General features: G+C 57.3%; 1 protein-coding gene across 1 annotated transcript in view; it reads left to right on the top strand.

Moving 5' to 3' along the window:
* The window catches only part of LRRC27 (leucine rich repeat containing 27), a 58,694-nt gene extending 38,263 nt beyond the window's left edge, over positions 1-20,431 (top strand). The window contains 5 exon segments of the mRNA XM_064371835.1: positions 4,322-4,450; positions 13,502-13,581; positions 13,583-13,613; positions 17,203-17,293; positions 17,296-20,431. Coding sequence (XP_064227905.1) covers positions 4,322-4,450; positions 13,502-13,581; positions 13,583-13,613; positions 17,203-17,293; positions 17,296-17,372 — 408 coding nt within the window. The 3' untranslated portion in view covers positions 17,373-20,431.
* Positions 20,432-20,724: the final 293 nt, after the last annotated feature.

The raw sequence follows: 20,724 nt of genomic DNA, 5'->3' as shown, positions 1-20,724 counted from the left end.
CTAATATATAAAGAATGGCTACAAATTGATTTTAAAAATCTGAGAATCCAGTAGAAGAAATGGGTGGAGTATGCAGGTAGTCCACAGAAGAGGAAACCCAAGCGGCCGTAAATACACGAATAGATGCTCAGCCTGCTGGGACGATGTGGGGTGGACATGATGTGCAGGTGCCTGTGTGGTGGGTGGGAAGGAGCCGCGGGGCGTGGGAGGGGTCCGAGGCCGTGAGGCGTGGGAGGGGGTCTGAGGTGGGGGGGACATGGGAGGGGGCCTTGGCCTCGAGGCGTGGGAGGGGGGTCTGAGGCGGCGGGGTGGGAGGGGGTCTGAGGCGGTGGGGTATGGGAGAGGGCGTGGGAGCTCCTTCCACCTGCTACTTGGAAGACATCCTTCCAAGTTAAGAATGTGTCCTTCTTTGAACACGTTGAGGAGTCCGTTTTATAGAAATAAAAACAGTCAGATCATAAACATTTATGTACACAGATGTGTACGTGTGTATTTCAGTATTGTTGGAGAGACAGCTCAGATTTGCGTGTCCATAACAGCGAACTGGTTCCAAGCATCGCATCAGCCAGGCCCCCTGCAGCTGGGCAGGAGGATACAAGAGGGCGCCAGGCCCCCGGAGGCCCCTGCTGAGTGGATCCCATTGGCCTGTGATGCCCATGGGCTGGGCAGGGCTGGGGAATCATGGCTACTGGCTTTGCAGACTGGCCCCAGGGTGGGCCCGCCTGCCCTGCATGTGCTTTTGCTGATCCGTCACTGTGAGGTCACACCCCGAGTACATTTGATGGGGTGGGCGCCTTGAGGCTCCGCTGCCTAAGGGGCTGCAGAGCTGAAGCCGTGGCTGGGTAAAACCTGGGTATGTCACCTGCTTTCTGAAGAGCACTACGCTGCTCTTCATGTCGCTCTAAAACCAGCCATGACTCCAGCCCATGTTTTGGGCTTCAGATCGATTGCACGTTTGACACTCCACATATAAACCCTGGCGCAAAGCCCCATTCCACGCCACTGAAGCAGCACCCTGTCATAGACTTCACTTGTGTTTCACGTTTATGTTGGGTCCTTTGCTTGCTCACTAGAGAACTGGATGTTTGGAAAAGCCTTCTCTGTATTTTAGAGTGGGAGTGAAATGTGGATGGGTGGGCTTCTTCCCAAATATATGCTTTTAATATCTTTACAAATAAAATTAAATGTCTGACTTTAAAAGAAAATAAAAACACCTACTGGATTTAGGATTGATTGATTTATTTTTGAGACAGGCTGGAGCGCAGTGGCACAGTCGGCTCACTGCAGACATGCTGGAGCACAGTGGCACAGTCAGCTCACTGCAGGCAGGCTGGAGCGCAGTGGCACAGTCGGCTCACTGCAGACATGCTGGAGCGCAGTGGCACAGTCAGCTCACTGCAGACATGCTGGAGTGCAGTGGCACAGTCGGCTCACTGCAGGCAGGCTGGAGCGCAGTGGCACAGTCGGCTCACTGCAGACATGCTGGAGCGCAGTGGCACAGTCGGCTCACTGCAGACATGCTGGAGCGCAGTGGCACAGTCGGCTCACTGCAGACATGCTGGAGCACAGTGGCACAGTCGGCTCACTGCAGGCAGGCTGGAGCACAGTGGCACAGTCGGCTCACTGCAGACATGCTGGAGTGCAGTGGCACAGTCGGCTCACTGCAGGCAGGCTGGAGCGCAGTGGCACAGTCTCAGCTCACTGCAGGCAGGCTGGAGCGCAGTGGCACAGTCGGCTCACTGCAGGCAGGCTGGAGCGCAGTGGCACAGTCGGCTCACTGCAGGCAGGCTGGAGCGCAGTGGCACAGTCGGCTCACTGCAGGCATGCTGGAGCGCAGTGGCACAGTCAGCTCACTGCAGGCAGCCTGGAGCTCAGTGGCACAGTCTCGGCTCACTGCAGACATGCTGGAGCACAGTGGAACAGTCAGCTCACTGCAGGCAGCCTGGAGCGCAGTGGCACAGTCGGCTCACTGCAGACATGCTGGAGCACAGTGGCACAGTCGGCTCACTGCAGACATGCTGGAGCACAGTGGCACAGTCGGCTCACTGCAGGCAGGCTGGAGCACAGTGGCACAGTCAGCTCACTGCAGACATGCTGGAGCGCAGTGGCACAGTCGGCTCACTGCAGGCAGGCTGGAGCGCAGTGGCACAGTCTCAGCTCACTGCAGGCAGGCTGGAGCGCAGTGGCACAGTCGGCTCACTGCAGGCAGGCTGGAGCGCAGTGGCACAGTTGGCTCACTGCAGGCAGGCTGGAGCGCAGTGGCACAGTCGGCTCACTGCAGGCATGCTGGAGCGCAGTGGCACAGTCAGCTCACTGCAGGCAGCCTGGAGCTCAGTGGCACAGTCTCGGCTCACTGCAGACATGCTGGAGCACAGTGGAACAGTCAGCTCACTGCAGGCAGCCTGGAGCGCAGTGGCACAGTCTCGGCTCACTGCAGGTATGCTGGAGTGCAGTGGCACAGTCGGCTCACTGTAGGCAGACTGGAGCGCAGTGGCACAGTCTCGGCTCACTGCAGACATGCTGGAGCGCAGTGGCACAGTCGGCTCACTGCAGGCAGCCTGGAGCTCAGTGGCACAGTCTCGGCTCACTGCAGACATGCTGGAGCGCAGTGGAACAGTCAGCTCACTGCAGGCAGGCTGGAGCGCAGTGGCACAGTCTTGGCTCACTGCAGGCAGGCTGGAGCACTGTGGCACAGTCGGCTCACTGCAGGCAGGCCGGAGCACAGTGGCACAGTCGGCTCACTGCAGGCAGGCTGGAGCGCAGTGGCACAGTCGGCTCACTGCAGGCAGGCTTGAGTGTAGTGCCATGGTCTCTGCTCACTGCAACTTCAGCCTCCTGGGTTGGAGCAATTCTCCTGCCTTAGCCTCCTTAGTAGCTAGGACTACAGGCATACGCCACCATGCCTGGCTGTTTTTGTATTTTTAGTAGAGATGAGGTTTTGCCATCTTGGACAGGCTGGTTTTGAACTCCTGACCTCAAGCAATCTGCCCACCTTGACTTCCCAAAATGCTGAGATTACAGGTGTGAGCCGCTGAACCCAGCCAGGATTTAGCATTTTTTTTTTCTTTCTGTTGGAAGAATCTTTGGGAGAATTCTGATCACCTGAAAGTGTCCCTGCTCTCAGACAGTCAGCCAAGAGTTTCCTCTGCTGTGTCTGCAGCCTGTGCCTGGCTTTATGGTGGGGTGGGAGAGACAGGAAAAAGTTGGTGGGTGGTCCCTCGTCCTCCCTGCCTCCCATCTTTCCACCCCTCTGGTTGCTGAACACTTTCTAAGTGTCAGGCATGTGCTAAGGTTAAACTAATGGCCAGACAGGCAAGGACCTAGCCCTAGAAATTCATTTAGAGCAGAGAATGGCGGGTAGAACAGTTCCAGACATCGTCTAGGTAAATGCTAAACCGATCCTACGAGTCTCCATGCTGCAACAGCCCCTGGTTAGTTCTTCTCTCCACCCCCTTTGCCAGGGTTACCTCCTACCTGTTTTTATTATCCTTTGCTTTCTGACAGTCCCCGGGAACACACAGACACACATGCGCACACTGCACACTGCAGGCACTCACACACAGACCTGGCCCAAAGCTCCCTGAGGTCTGGAGGGGGTCAGTGTGGCTCTCAGATGTGTCCACTGGAGGCAGCAGTGAGCAGCATTGGTCCCGCCACCCTGGGGGTACTAACCTCCTCCTGCCTCGGTTGCACATCACAGCAAGTGGCGAGTGTCGGGTCCCCGCAAGTCTCCCAGGTTCTGGCACTGAAGCTGCAGAAACAGATCTGGGGCCCTCATGGAGAGAGGCCATCTAAAGATGCCTGCCGGAAGCCAGCCACTGCAGCAACCTTGGCATGGGGGCATAAGGGGGTGCAGGGCAGCCTTCCGAGCCCGCCCCCCAGGGTCCCCTCACTCTGCATCTTTCCCTCCCACCCCAGCCTGGGCTGTCAGGGAGGCCCCAGAAAGATGTCAAACAGAGATCCCAGCGGGGAGCAAGAGCTAGTCAAGACCTGGGGGGATGACCGCGTTGCGTGGACACCTGGGGGATGACCGCGTTGCGTGGACACCTGGGGGGATGACCGTGTTGTGTGGACACCGGGGGGATGACCGTGTTGCGTGGACACCTGGGGGGATGACCGCGTTGCGTGGACACTTTGGGGGATGACCGCGTTGCGCGGACACCTGGGGGGATGACCGTGTTGCGCAGAGACCATCTACCCAGGGAGGCCTCGGACCTGCTCTTCTGGACGAGGAGCGAGCCTAACATGCCTGGCAGGTGAGCCGTGTGGGAAAACAGCCTCTGCTGGGATTTGCTGAAATCATCTCGTTGCATTTTCCCAGGTAGCATCAAAGATGCCGTTTGCCACAGGTCTGATAGATGATGGGAAAACACCACTGAATCCACCTGGAAAAATGAAACCACGCAAAGAGAAATCATCACAAGCAATTAAAGAAATGAGGTTGGTAACTGTGAATGGGACTCTCCTTCCAGGGCTTAGCCAGCTGCCCATAGGTGGGTGCTATCTTTCCTCTCGAGGGTGCACTGAGCAGCCCTGAACCTCCAGGCTGTGTGGGCACCAGGGATGCCAGGCAAGCCTGGAAGACGGGATCCCTTGCCCACAGGGAACTGCCTCTTCCAGCCATGGCTCCTGTAGGTCAGCAGGATGCACAGTGCTGCTGAGCCCTCTGTGGTGGGTGCCGCTGTGGGCTCTGATGGGTGACGAGATCTGAGATCCACCTGCTGCAGCCCACCCTACCCTGCCCTCCCCACCCAACCCCGTCCTGCCCTCCCCATCCCACCCCACCCTGCCTTCCCCACACCACCCCTCCCCATCCTGCCCTCCCCTCCCCATCCCACCCCACCCCGCCCTGACCTCCCCTCCCCACCCCACCCCGACCCACCCTCCCCTCCCCACCCCACCCTCCCCACCCTGACCTCCCCTGCCCACCCCACCCTGACCTCCCCTGCCCACCCCGCCCTGTCCCACCCTGCCCTCCCCACCCCACCCCGACCCGCCCTGACCTCCCCTGCCCACCCCACCCTGACCTCCCCTGCCCACCCTGCCCTGTCCTACCCTGCCCTCCCCACCCCACCACATCCTACCCTCCCCCCCACCCTGTCCCACCCCGCCCCACCCTCCCCACCCCACCACCCTGCCCCGCCCTCCCCGCCCCACCCTCCCCACCCCACCTCACCCCGCCCTGACCTCCCCTCCCCACCCCTCCCCTCCCCACCCCACCCCACCCCCACCACTCGCCTCCCCAGGTTTTCTCATGCTGAGCTCTGTTCCTACTTCTTCCCACCCCAGCTTCCTTAGATCTGACCCTCAGGGCCACTCAGCCCTTCCCTTCATGGGATGTTGGGTGAGGTGGTGAGGCCAGGCATTGAACCAGGTGAAGGGGACCCAGGCAAGATAGCAGCCATGGGGTGGAGGAAACAGCGGTGCTGAGAAGTTGTGTTAGAAAGCACTTGAGACATTTTGATTTTGAGTCTCTGGCCAGGTGGCAGCCAGGCCGCTGGGCAGGTTGTCCCGGGAGAGGAAGGCAGCTGTGGGCCCATCAGGCATCGTTGGTGGGCCATGTAGGGGCCTGGAGATCAGGAGAGCAGGGAGGGATATTCGGGAAGCCTGATGCTAGCCTGGGACAACGTGAGGGGAAGGGTCGGACTCAGAGGTGTGCCTGGGGACCAGGTAACAGGGATGGATGCAGCAAATGGAGCTGAGGAGCACTGGCTGGCCCAGTGAGTGCACAGGGCAGGGCACTCTCCTCCTCGCATGGTGGACAGAGCAGGGTCAGGGTGCAAGGACAGAAGCTGGACGCTGCTCCCTGGGTGGGCCTTGAGGGTTAGGGGAGGGGCTTGGCTAGGAGGGTGACAGCAGCTGCTCAGGGCTCCCAGGGGCTCACCCCTTCTTACCTCGCAGCAGCTCAGGGCTACTGGGGGCTCACCCCTCTCACCTCACAGCAGCTCAGGGGTCCTGGGCTCACCCCTCTCACCTCACAGCAGCTCGGGGGTCCTGGGCTCACCCCTCTCACCTCACAGGAAGGTCAACTAGGTTGGATTAACTCCCCAAGCTTGTGAAAGTGGTTTAAACTAAAACCATTTGGTCTCAAACATTCAGATGTTCTCCTACATCCTCCAGGGCATCTACGTGCCATCTTTGGCCTTTAAAAAGCCCACAGCAGACCACGGTGGCCTGCTAACCCCCCATCACCCTGGGGCACAGTAAGAGCTGGGTCTGAGGCGCTGACAGAGCATGCCTGTGGACTCCAGAGGACGTCACACTGTCTTCCCCGCGGTTACGCTGAAAAGCAGGCAAACCTGGCACAAGCCCTGCTGCGGGGAGTGACAGGGTTTCCAGAGAGGCCGAGTGACGGGTGCCATCTGTTCACAGTGGTGCATGCAAGTACACCCACGCCCGTGCCCACACCACACCCATGCCCACACCACACCCGCGCCCACACCACACCAGCGCCCACATCTACCCCACTCCCAAGTCTGCCCCCACACCCACATCTACCCCCACACCCACATCTACCCCACTCCCACGCCCACATCTACCCCCACACACACATCTACCCCACACCCACATCTACCCCACTCCCATGACCACATCTACCGCCACGCCCACATCTACCCCACTCCCACATCTGCCCCCACACCCACATCTACCCCATCCCCACATCTACCCCATCCCCACATCTACCCCACTCCCACATCTGCCCCATCCCCACATCTACCCAACTCCCACATCTACCCCACACGCACATCTACCCCATCCCCACATCTGCCCTATCCCCACATCTACCCAACTCCCACATCTATCCCATTCCCACATCTATCCCACTCCCACATCTGCCCCACACCCATATCTACCCCACTCCCATGACCACATCTACCGCCATGCCCACATCTGCCCCACTCCCACATCTACCCCATCCCCACATCTACCCCATCCCCACATCTACCCAACTCCCACATCTACCCCACACCCACATCTACCCCATCCCCACATCTGCCCCATCCCCACATCTACCCCATCCCCACATCTACCCAACTCCCACATCTACCCCACACCCACATCTACCCCATCCCCACATCTGCCCCACCCCCACATCTGCCCCACACCCACATCTACCCCATACCCCATCTGCCCCACACCCACATCTACCCCACTCCCACATCTGCCCCACACCCACATCTACCCCACTCCCACATCTACCCAACTCCCACACCCACATCTACCCCACACCCACATCTACCCCACACCCACATCTACCCCACTCCCACATCTACCCCACACCCACATCTACCCCACTCCCACATCTGCCCCACACCCACATCTACCCCACACCCACATCTACCCCACTCCCACACCCACATCTACCCCATCCCCACATCTACCCCACACCCACATCTACCCCATCCCCACATCTACCCCACACCCACATCTACCCCACTCCCACATCTACCCCACACCCACATCTACCCCACTCCCACACCCACATCTACCCCATCCCCATATCTACCCCCACACCCACATCTACCCCATCCCCACATCTACCCCATCCCCACATCTACCCCCACACCCACATCTACCCCATCCCCACATCTACCCCACACCCACATCTACCCCATCCCCACATCTACCCCACACCCACATCTACCCCCACACCCACATCTACCCCACTCCCACATCTACCCCACACCCACATCTACCCCACTCCCACATCTACCCCACACCCACATCTACCCCACTCCCACACCCACATCTACCCCATCCCCATATCTACCCCCAAACCCACATCTACCCCATCCCCACATCTACCCCATCCCCACATCTACCCCCACACCCACATCTACCCCATCCCCACATCTACCCCACACCCACATCTACCCCCACACCCACATCTACCCCATCCCCACAGCTACCCCACACCCACATCTACCCCACACCCACATCTACCCCCACACCCACATCTACCCCATCCCCACATCTACCCCCACACCCACATCTACCCCATCCCCACATCTACCCCACACCCACATCTACCCCACTCCCACATCTACCGCACACCCACATCTACCCCACTCCCACACCCACATCTACCCCCACACCCACATCTACCCCCACACCCACATCTACCCCATCCCCACATCTACCCCACTCCCACATCTACCCCACACCCACATCTACCCCACTCCCACAACCACATCTACCCCACACCCACATCTACCCCCACACCCACATCTACCCCATCCCCACATCTACCCCCACACCCACATCTACCCCATCCCCACATCTACCCCACACCCACATCTACCCCATCCCGACATCTACCCCATCCCCACATCTACCCCACTCCCACATCTACCCCATCCCCACATCTACCCCATCCCGACATCTACCCCCACACCCACATCTACCCCACTCCCACATCTGCCCCACTCCCACATCTGCCCCACACCCACATCTACGCCACACCCACATCTACCCCCACACCCACATCTACCCCACCCCCACATCTACCCCCACACCCCCATTTCCCCCACACCCACATCTACCTCACTCCCACATCTACCCCCACACCCACATCTACCCCCACACCCCCATTTCCCCCACACCCACATCTACCCCACCCCCACATCTACCCCCACACCCACATCTACCCCACACCCCCATTTCCCCCACACCCACATCTACCTCACTCCCACATCTACCCCCACACCCACATCTACCCCCACAACCCCATTTCCCCCACACCCACATCTACCGCACACCCACATCTACCCCCACACCCACATCTACCCCACACCCCCATTTCCCCCACACCCACATCTACCCCACCCCCACATCTACCCCCACACCCCCATTTCCCCCACACCCACATCTACCTCACTCCCACATCTACCCCACACCCACATCTACCCCCACACCCCCATTTCCCCCACACCCACATCTACCTCACTCCCACATCTACCCCCACACCCACATCTACCCCCACACCCCCATTTCCCCCACACCCACATCTACCCCCACACCCCCATTTCACCCACACCCACATCTACCCCCACACCCCCATTTCCCCCACACCCACATCTACCCCACACCCACATCTACCCCCACACACACATCTACCCACTCCCACATCTGCCCCACTCCCACATCTGCCCCACACCCACATCTACCCCACACCCACATCTACCCCCACACCCCCATTTCCCCCACACCCACATCTACCTCACTCCCACATCTACCCCAACACCCACATCTACCCCACACCCCCATTTCCCCCACACCCACATCTACCCACACCCACATCTACCCCCACACCCACATCTACCCCACACCCACATCTACCCCACACCCACATCTACCCCACCCCCACATCTACCCCCACACCCCCATTTCCCCCACACCCACATCTACCTCACTCCCACATCTACCCCCACACCCACATCTACCCCCACACCCCCATTTCCCCCACACCCACATCTACCCCACACCCACATCTACCCCCACACCCACATCTACCCCATCCCCACATCTACCCCACCCCAACATCTACCCCCACACCCCCATTTCCCCCACACCCACATCTACCTCACTCCCACATCTACCCCACACCCACATCTACCCCCACACCCCCATTTCCCCCACACCCACATCTACCTCACTCCCACATCTACCCCCACACCCACATCTACCCCCACACCCCCATTTCCCCCACACCCACATCTACCCCCACACCCCCATTTCCCCCACACCCACATCTACCCCCACACCCCCATTTCCCCCACACCCACATCTACCCCACACCCACATCTACCCCCACACCCACATCTACCCCACTCCCACATCTGCCCCACTCCCACATCTGCCCCACACCCACATCTACCCCACACCCACATCTACCCCCACACCCCCATTTCCCCCACACCCACATCTACCTCACTCCCACATCTACCCCCACACCCACATCTACCCCCACACCCCCATTTCCCCCACACCCACATCTACCCCACACCCACATCTACCCCCACACCCACATCTACCCCACACCCACATCTACCCCACCCCCACATCTACCCCCACACCCCCATTTCCCCCACACCCACATCTACCTCACTCCCACATCTACCCCCACACCCACATCTACCCCCACACCCCCATTTCCCCCACACCCACATCTACCCCACACCCACATCTACCCCCACACCCACATCTACCCCACACCCACATCTACCCCACCCCCACATTTACCCCCACACCCCCATTTCCCCCACACCCACATCTACCTCACTCCCACATCTACCCCCACACCCACATCTACCCCCACACCCCCATTTCCCCCACACCCACATCTACCCCACACCCACATCTACCCCCACACCCACATCTACCCCATCCCCACATCTACCCCACCCCCACATCTACCCCCACACCCCCATTTCCCCCACACCCACATCTACCTCACTCCCACATCTACCCCACACCCACATCTACCCCCACATCCCCATTTCCCCCACACCCACATCTACCTCACTCCCACATCTACCCCCACACCCACATCTACCCCCACACCCCCATTTCCCCCACACCCACATCTACCCCCACACCCCCATTTCCCCCACACCCACATCTACCCCCACACCCCCATTTCCCCCACACCCACATCTACCCCACACCCACATCTACCCCCACACCCACATCTACCCCACTCCCACATCTGCCCCACTCCCACATCTGCCCCACACCCACATCTACCCCACACCCACATCTACCCCCACACCCCCATTTCCCCCACACCCACATCTACCTCACTCCCACATCTACCCCCACACCCACATCTACCCCCACACCCCCATTTCCCCCACACCCACATCTACCTCACTCCCACATCTACCCCCACACCCACATCTACCCCCACACCCCCATTTCCCCCACACCCACATCTACCCCACACCCACATCTACCCACACACCCACATCTACCCCCACACCCCCATTTCCCCCACACCCACATCTACCCCCACACCCCCATTTCCCCCACACCCACATCTACCTCACTCCCACATCTACCCCACCCCCACATCTACCCCCACACCCCCATTTCCCCCACACCCACATCTACCTCACTCCCACATCTACCCCCACACTCACATCTACCCCCACACCCCCATTTCCCCCACACCCACATCTACCTCACTCCCACATCTACCCCCACACCCACATCTACCCCCACACCCCCATTTCCCCCACACCCACATCTACCCCACACCCACATCTACCCCCACACCCACATCTACCCCACTCCCACATCTGCCCCACTCCCACATCTGCCCCACACCCACATCTACCCCATCCCCACATCTGCCCCCACACCCACATCTACCCCATCCCCACATCTACCCCACACCCACATCTACCCCCACACCCACATCTACCCCACACCCACATCTACCCCTACACCCACATCTACCCCACACCCACATCTACCCCACCCCCACATCTACCCCACACCCACATCTACCCCCACACCCACATCTACCCCCACACCCACATCTACCCCCACACCCACATCTACCCCACACCCACATCTACTCCCACACCCACATCTACCCCACACCCACATCTACCCCCACACCCACATCTACCCCATCCCCACATCTGCCCCCACACCCACATCTACCCCACACCCACATCTACCCCATCCCCACATCTACCCCATCCCCACATCTGCCCCACACCCACATCTACCCCCACACCCACATCTACCCCCACACCCACATCTACCCCACACCCACATCTGCCCCACACCCACATCTGCCCCACACCCACATCTACCCCACCCCCACATCTACCCCACACCCACATCTACCCCCACACCCACATCTACCCCCACACCCACATCTACCCCCACCCCCACATCTGCCCCACTCCCACATCTGCCCCACTCCCACATCTGCCCCACTCCCACATCTGCCCCACTCCCACATCTACCCCCACACCCACATCTACCCCACACCCACATCTACCCCACACCCACATCTGCCCCACCCCCACATCTGCCCCACCCCCACATCTACCCCCACCCCCACATCTACCCCATCCCCACATCTGCCCCCACACCCACATCTACCCCACACCCACATCTACCCCCACACCCACATCTGCCCCACACCCACATCTGCCCCACACCCACATCTGCCCCCACACCCACATCTACCCCACACCCACATCTACCCCACACCCACATCTACCCCCACACCCACATCTACCCCACACCCACATCTACCCCACACCCACATCTACCCCCACACCCACATCTACCCCCACACCCACATCTACCCCACACCCACATCTGCCCCATCCCCACATCTGCCCCACCCCCACATCTACCCCCACACCCACATCTACCCCACACCCACATCTACCCCCACACCCACATCTACCCCATCCCCACATCTACCCCCACACCCACATCTGCCCCACTCCCACATCTGCCCCACTCCCACATCTGCCCCACACCCACATCTACCCCACACCCACATCTACCCCCACCCCCACATCTGCCCCCACACCCCCATTTCCCCCACACCCACATCTACCTCACTCCCACATCTACCCCCACACCCACATCTACCCCCACACCCCCATTTCCCCCACACCCACATCTACCTCACTCCCACATCTACCCCCACACCCACATCTACCCCCACACCCACATCTACCCCACTCCCACATCTACCCCCACACCCACATCTACCCCACTCCCACATCTACCCCCACACCCACATCTACCCCCACCCCCACATCTGCCCCACCCCCACATCTGCCCCACCCCCACATCTACCCCCACACCCCCATTTCCCCCACACCCACATCTACCTCACTCCCACATCTACCCCCACACCCACATCTACCCCACTCCCACATCTACCCCCATGCCCACGCCCATACCTGCACTTACACCCATGCCCACACCCTGGGGCCCCACACTCACGCACACAGGAGGGGACCCGGCCACCCCACAGCTCACCTGCAGCAGATGCCTGGCTCCTCTGTACCACTCTGAGTCATTGTCTTTAGAATCAAAGGAACCCCAAGCCCCTGAGCCCCAGTGCTAACAGAAAACAATAACTGAATACACTTTTCTATTCCTCTATTTAAGGATTTGGGAGAACTGAGTATTCCACGTGAGAACTTCCTGTGGCGGCGTGCAGTGTCCTAAATGTGTCATACCTTAAATCAGCTTGAGGTTTTTAAATAAGAATAGTGTGTGTTGTGGCAGCGTCTGAACTACTGAAGAAGGGACGGGAGAGGCAGCCCAGGACCCGGGAGTGAGTCTGGAGGAGAGAGGGCGCCAGGGAGGCCGGGGTAGCTCCACAGTGCTGGCGTCGCCATGCGGGGGCTTCTGGGAAGAAGGAGCGCGCTTTCTCCCTGGTTACAGTGGGAGTTGCCAGGACGAGAGTAAACGTGTCATTTCCCTCCGTGCCCTTTGTGTCTCGGTGCCTTCCAAGAGGGAAATTTGGAAGAGGATCAAACGGCACATCCACCAAATGCACGCGCAAAGATGAGTCCGTGGCCAGGCCCCGCTGGAGGTTGAGGAAGGCTGCCGAGGACCTGGAGATTGTGACGATTTCTTGGTTCTGTTTAAAAAATTGTGGGGATTTTGTTTTTCGTTTTTGTTTTTGTTTTGAGATGGAGTCTCACTCTGTCACCCAGGCTGGAGTGCGATGGTGCGATCTCGGCTCACTGCAACCTCTTCCTCCCAGGTTCAAGCAATTCTCCTGCCTCAGCCTCCTAAGTAGCTGAGACTACAGGTGCACACCACACTCAGCTATTTTTAGTAGAGATGGGGTCTCACGATGTTGGCCAGGCTGGTCTCAAACTCCTGACCTCAGACGATCTGCCCGCCTCAGCCTCCCAAAGTGCTGGGCCACCACACCCAGCCTAAAATGCTGTTTTGTTGAAAATGAAGGGAACTCACTACGCCTCTTCAGAGCGTGTGTTCGCTAGAAACCGTGGGACTGGAAACCTACGGTTTTTCTCTGAAAACCATGGGACTGCGTTGAATGTGTCTTATGAGGGTGCGGGAATTCCTAGAATTGCAGTTGGTCAGATGAGAAGGAAGACGTTTCAGCCGAGGTCCTGAGCCCTCCGATGTGCCGGGCTACATGGTGGACCTCGGCATCTTAGCACTGGGCCGCTGATGGCAGGAGCGGCGGCCTGCTGGCGGGCTGGGGACCGGGGGCCAGTCCTCTGCACATGTCTGTGGGGTGCTTGCTTGAGACTTTGCACCCAGCGGAACCAAGCTCTGGACCCAGGGCTGGGCCATGAGGGATGCTACTGCAGAGACGGGTCTGGCTGAGGCCACCTGGACCGTGGCTGCCATGCTCAGTGTCCATGTAGGCAGACCGACATTCATGGGCATCTGAGGCCTCCTGACCGGGAACCTCCTATGTGGGACAGCTCACGGACGTGTCTCCTGTATGTCTGGAATGTTAACCATCCCCTCAGCCACCGCCACTGGTGTTTATCCACTCAGCCTACGCTGACGCCCGCCTTCTGGTAGCTGGAGTGTCCTGGGTGGTAGGAGAGACGCAGGGATGAAGGAGAGTGCTTTGTTGCCCGAATTGCTGCCTGGCCAGCCCATCCAGCTGTAGAAGGACACAGCTGGCCTCGCTGGCAGTGAGCCTGGATACCCGTGTCCCCACCCTTCTTACAGCCGTAAGAATGCTGGCCTGTCCTCCCAGGCTACCCAAGGCCTGGTGGGCTCTTCCAGGTCAGCGTGCTGTGCCCAGACACAGGTCAGGCTGGTGTGGGCTGCATCTGGGCTGCCCCCAGACCAAGGAGCACTGTCAGAGGAGGAAGCAGACCCGGCTTTCCTGTCCCCACGCCCCATCTCCAGGCTGCATCACCCGTCTCCCGGTCTCCTAAAGCGGGGGATGAGAGAGAGGGGGCGTGAGGGCAGGATGTAGAGACGCTTCATGGAGACCCCACCCAGCCTGACTCGGACCCCTCTGCCTCCTCGGCCCAGGGCGTTTGTACCCGCCTTTAGATAAACTTTTACTCTCTCTAAATCTGTCATTTATGAGTGTAACCTTGTCCTTGGACACCGGAACGCTGCCTCTTAGGGCTTAAAACGTCTGTCTCTCAATCATTGCTTCAGAGCACGGACTCTAAAGTCTATTTGGTGCTGTAAAGAAGTCTAGGCCGACAGATTTGGTAACTTTAATGAAATAGATGAATCCCTTGAAACACAACGTCTGCCAAAGCTTGCAGAAGAAATAAGTGATGTGAGTATGCTTGTATCTATTATAGAAAATTAACCAATAATTCATTACATTGCAAAACAGAAATCACGGGCCCAGATGGGTTCACTGGTGAATTCTACCGAACATTTAAGGTTTAAGGAAGAAACTATACCAATTCTCTATAATCTCTTCCAGAAGACAGAAACAGAGGGAAAGCTTTTAACTCATTCCAGGAGGCCAGCATTGCTCTAATACCAAAACCATGCAGATATATTACAAGGAAGGAACACTCCAGACCAGCGTTGTTCATGAACATAGACGCAGAAAGCCTCAGCGTTCGGAAATCAAATCCAGCAACGTATAAAAACAATCACACACCCTAGTTCAACATTTAAAACCAATCGATGCAATTCATCACATCGGTAAGCTAAACAGGGAAAACCAGTTGGTTTTATTAATAGATGCAGAAAAAGCATCTGACAAAATCTAACAGCTATCATGATAAAAACTCTGCAAATTAGGATAAGCTGGGAACTTCCTCAGCTTGTTAAAGCAGATCCAGAAAAGACCTACAGCCAACATTATTCTTAATGGTGAGAAGCTGGAAGCCCTCCTTTCCCCTGCTCCCTGCCCGGCGACGGGGCCCTCCTTCTGCCTTGACCCCTTCCTGGTTGCTACCACTCAGCCAGCACGTGGGACAGTGGACTCCATCCTAGAGCTTCTAGTTTCTGACCATTAAGAACAATGTTAGCTGTAGGTCTTTCCTGGATCTCCGTCTCAAAAAAAGGGAAGCAGAGTCTGTACAGGCCATGCCAAGGCCCTGAGTCTGCTTCCCTACTCTGCCCAGCCCACTGACTCCTCCAGCCTCCACGTAGGAGACAGGGCTGTCTCTAGAGAAGCTGACCAACCAGGCACCACGGTGGTGACAGCGGCCACGCGTGGCCTTCCTGAGCCCTGCAGAAGGGCAGGTGCACAACGGACCAGGAGGGCCGACCGGCTCCGTGGCACTGTCTGAGACGCCAGCCAGCCAAGACAGTTACTGATCACAGTGTGCTTCTCGTAGAAATCTGTCTCAGTAACAAGTAATATTGACATGTTGCAGTGCCGTAAGCCCTGAGTGGCGCTCTAGCCCACAGCTGTGACGTGGCTGTATGAGGGGTGGAGGAGGCTGCAGGGGTCTCTGGGGACCTGCGCTGGAGGGAGAGTCCAACCCGTGCCCCCAGCGGGGCAGGCTGCAGAGGGAGAGGGGAGCCGGGCGGCCCAGGGCTCCTGTGCTTGGAGTGGGGAGGTTGGGACTCTGCAGAGGTGATGCCTACGGGCCGGAGGGGCAGGAACGGAAAGAGCCCCTGCTCAGCTGCTGCACCTGAGGCCCCCGCAGCGCCCTCCCCAGCTTCCCTTGTTCTGCCCAGGCCATTGGCCGCAGAGCATGGGTTTGGAACAGAAAGCCTGCCCCTGCTTTCAGACTCGGCAATTCCCTTCTCCTGCCCCTGATCCACTGCTCCTGTGTCTGTGGGGTGAGGGTGGCAACTGTGGCCCCATCTGCCTCCCAGGGTAGTTCCGGGTCTCAGGTGGGGTCACGACTGTGGGGATGCTTGCCAGCACGCTGCCCGGGTGTGGCACCAGCCTTCCCTTTGCCGGCAGGATGGGACCCTGAGTGTCTATTCATCCACTGACCTGCATCTCTCAGGAGAGCGTCTGCACAAGACACCTGGGTGGGGCCACGTGTGTGCCTGCAGAGGGCAGTGTCCTGGGGTGGAAGGCCTGGGAGCTGGCTGGAAGTAGGCTGCCAGCCCGTCGCAGTGGGGACCGTGCCATGATGCGGCCTGCAGAAGCCCCTGGGGAAGCAGGGCTGGCGCTGCTCACTCCCACATGGCCTGGGCCCCACATGGAATCTGAGCCAGAGAGGTAGTGACGTCCTGAGTCCTGCCAGCCTTTCTAATGCCGCCTCCCTTGCCTCCCATAAGGCCAGAGAGCTACAGGATGAAGTATTGAAGCTAAAACTGGGATTAGCCTTGGACAAAGACCAGTGATGAACTGCCCTCACTGGAGGGGCAGCCCGCCAGCGTCACAGCCTCGAAATACATTTTTTAACACAAAATATTAAGAATCGGGAAATGTTCGCAGATGCCAGTGACACCAGGTGGCTGGACTGATGGAAACGTCTTCAGACAGGAGATGCTCAGTCTTCCTTCTCGGGCGTCGCCTCCTGCACGGTGGCCGGGAGGGGACCAGGTTCGGCGTTCCTCTTACGGCTGTTTCACGGCAGCCTGTTGGCTTTCTCAGACGGTCCATGTTTCTCCTGAGGCTGTGGAAGATTTCAGCCGAATTAAAAGAAAGGACACGGTGAGCACATGGCCCGCTTTCACTCCTTTCCGCAGGTTCCTGCCAAGCCACGTGACAGAAAGGTCAGGCACCGGCCTCTCCCCTGCCCTGGAGCCCTTGTTACGAAAGTCCTCATAGCTTTCATTCACTTCGTTATTTTAGCGTGGGAGAGGAGACCACGTCACCTGATTCCTGCGAGGCCAGAAGTGGGGACTCTCCCCTGTCCGGAGGCAGGGCCCTCCTTTCCTGCTCCCTGCCCAGTGACAGGGCCCTCTTCGGCCTTGACCCCTTCCTGGTTGCTACCACTCAGCCTGCACGTGGACTCCATCCCGGGGCCACGGCAGGGCCCGCAGACCTCACGTCATGGATCAGCCTTATTTCACACTCTGCCTGCCCAGGCTGTGTAGATTCTGTGTGACTTAGTCTCTTGTGCTGAGTGTTTGATTGGATCTTGAAAACATTTTTCATTTGATTTCTTTAAAAGAGATAAGACAGTTCAGACTGCTTTCTGCATTAATTTTGGTAAATACAGTTTTCAGTGAGTTTCCTCATTTCATCCAATTTGTGCTATGTATTAGCATAAAGTTCCTCATAATATCCTCTTATTCTCAGTATCTTTAGGATCCGTAATAATGTCCCCTTTTTGATTCTTGGCCTTGTGTTCTTTGTCATTCTTAGTAGGGATTTATCAATGTTCTTCGGCTTTTCCAGAAACCCCAGGTCGCCGGATTTGTGGTTTGTTTTCTGTCTCACGGGTCTCTGCAGCCTGCATTTTCTTTCTGTGCTGAGAGTTTAACTGGTGCTTAGAGAGAAATGCATCACTTCCAAACCCACGTATTAGAGAGGAAGGATGGTGTGCAGTTGATCGTCTAAGCTTTCCGCTAGAGAAGCTAGAAGCAGCTGGAGCAGCAGACGTTCATTCACCATTTCTCACGTCTGAGGGCAGGAGTCGGAGCACTTGGCCGGCGTCGCTGCTCAGGGCCTCTGGTGAGGCTGGAGTCCGCTGGGGGTCGGGCTGCGCTCCTTTGCGGGTTTAACGGGGCTTGGGGCTCAGCTTCCAAGTTGCTCACCTGGTTGTTGATCGGAGCACATGTCCTCTGCGATCCCAGTCCTTGGAAATTGTGAAGCCTTGCCCTGTGGCCTGCCCCAGGACGTGTTTTGGTAAATGTAGGCTGCGCACTCGAGAAGAATATATTTTGGAGTCGCTGGGGACGTTGTTCTGTGTGTGTCAGGTGACACTGACTGCTCCTGCTGCTCAGAGCTCCCGCATCCCCTACCGAGTGCCTCGTTTAACCTCGGTTTATGAGTTACGCAGAGAGGCCTGTCCACAGTTCTAGCTATGACCGTAGCGTGTACTTTTTCTTAGTTCCGTCAGTTTTGCTGTGTGTTCTGGGGCTGCTTTAGCAGATGCCTATGGATTTAGGATTGTTTTATCTTCCTGTCGAACGGACCTTGTCGTTACTGTGAAGTGCTTCTCTTCCCCTCTCATTCTCACTTCTTGCCTTCACGTGCGTTTTGCCGGATAACACAGGCACACGGCTGCCGTCCGGTCAGCGCTTCCATAATGCATCTTTTCCACCTTGTGCTGTCAGCGCCTCTGTCTTTATGCTGCATACCAAGTGCGTCTTATACAGACATACAGTTGGGACTCCTTTTCTTTCTCTAGCTGACCAGTTCTGTCTTTTAAGAGGTAGAGCGTTGGGCCCCTCGCATTTAAGGTGAGCGTGCACGTGGCTGGTTCTGTGCCACTGTCTTGCTCCTCGTTTTGTGGATCTCATGTTTTTATTCCTGTATTCTTTTGCTGCTTTCTGACAGTGACCAGTTTTCTCATTTATATCTCTTCTATCCGAGTTTTATATTGTTCTCTTGGGTGTTGCCCGAGAGATTTGATACGTGCCCTTAAGTCCATTAGCGTCTCCCGAATGAGCCAGTGACGCTGAGAAGGCTCCTCCCGTCTGCTGGTCCCTGCCCTTGCTGCTGCTGACACCATCTTCCTTCCCCAGGAGGTGCACAAGACACAGGCACCGCGCCCCGCAGGGCGTCCACACGCTGGTACTAGACACCAGGATTCTCTTCACCGTTAAAGACCGTCCTGAAGCTCTTCCTTCCTGCAGCTTCCTGCCCCAGTGAGGGCTGGTTTTCATTCATCCAAATAACTTTTTTTTTCTAGTATTTCTTTGTATCAAGGTTATGTTTTGACGGGCAGTAAATTCAGCTTTTGTTTGTCTGAAATACATTGAGTTGCCCTTTATTCTGCGCAGGACAGAAATCTAGGTGGATGATTCTGCCATCCGCAGCCCTCGAGCGCCGTGCTCCACTGTCTTCTAGCTCCGTGAGTTTTGTTAAAAATTCGGCTTTCATTGTTACTCGCTGCTCCTTTGAAGGTGAGTGCCTTACCTTACTTCTTTCTTTAAATTTGTTTCTCATCGTTGCTTTTCAGCAGTCTGTGTTGTACGTGATTTGCTTTTTACTTATTTTTCTTGGAACACACAGAACTCAGATCTGGGAGTTGGTATCTTTCAGCAGTTTCGGAAAACTCAGCCATTATTATTTTGACGTTTTTTCCCCTGTTCTTCTTCTTTCTGAGACTTCAGTTTTATGTGTGTGTGCATGGTGCCTGTGCGTGTGTGCATGTGTGTGTGCATGTGTGTATGTGTATATGTGGGTGTGTGTATGCATGTGGGCATGTGGGCATTGTGCCTGTGTGCATGTGCATGTGCGTGTGTGGGCATGTGTGTGTGTGCATGTGTGTGTGTGTGTCTGTGACCTGCACATCTCTCCTCTCTGTCTTGTGTTCTATTTTTTCATTCCCCTCTGTACATCAGGCTGGATGTCTCCGGATTTTTAAATCCTGTCTTCGGATGCGTCCCACAGAAAAGCCCATGAGGTTTTTTAACATTGAAAACATTAGGCTTTATGATAGAGAGGAAAAAAAACGTGAACCCTGATGATTGTGCCGTTGCAGTCAGAAAAACATCCGAGGCTCTGAACAGCATCTTTCTCGGCCAAGTCGGACTTCCTGGTGAGCCTCAGGGAGTGCGTGGTCTCAGATGCCATCCTCCTCATCCCCAGCATTCCTCTTGCTCCGTGTTCTGGTCGAGTGCATGGTCTCAGATACCATCCTCCTCATCCCCGGCATTCCTCCTGCTCCGTGTTCTGGTCGA

This window comes from Aotus nancymaae, unplaced genomic scaffold (assembly GCF_030222135.1).
Source record: "Aotus nancymaae isolate 86718 unplaced genomic scaffold, 86718_ANA_hifiasm-v0.15.2.pri h1tg000193l, whole genome shotgun sequence".
Lineage (NCBI taxonomy): Eukaryota > Metazoa > Chordata > Mammalia > Primates > Aotidae > Aotus > Aotus nancymaae.
Note: the sequence above shows the minus strand (reverse complement) of the source record. Positions and strands in the feature narration are given on the sequence as shown.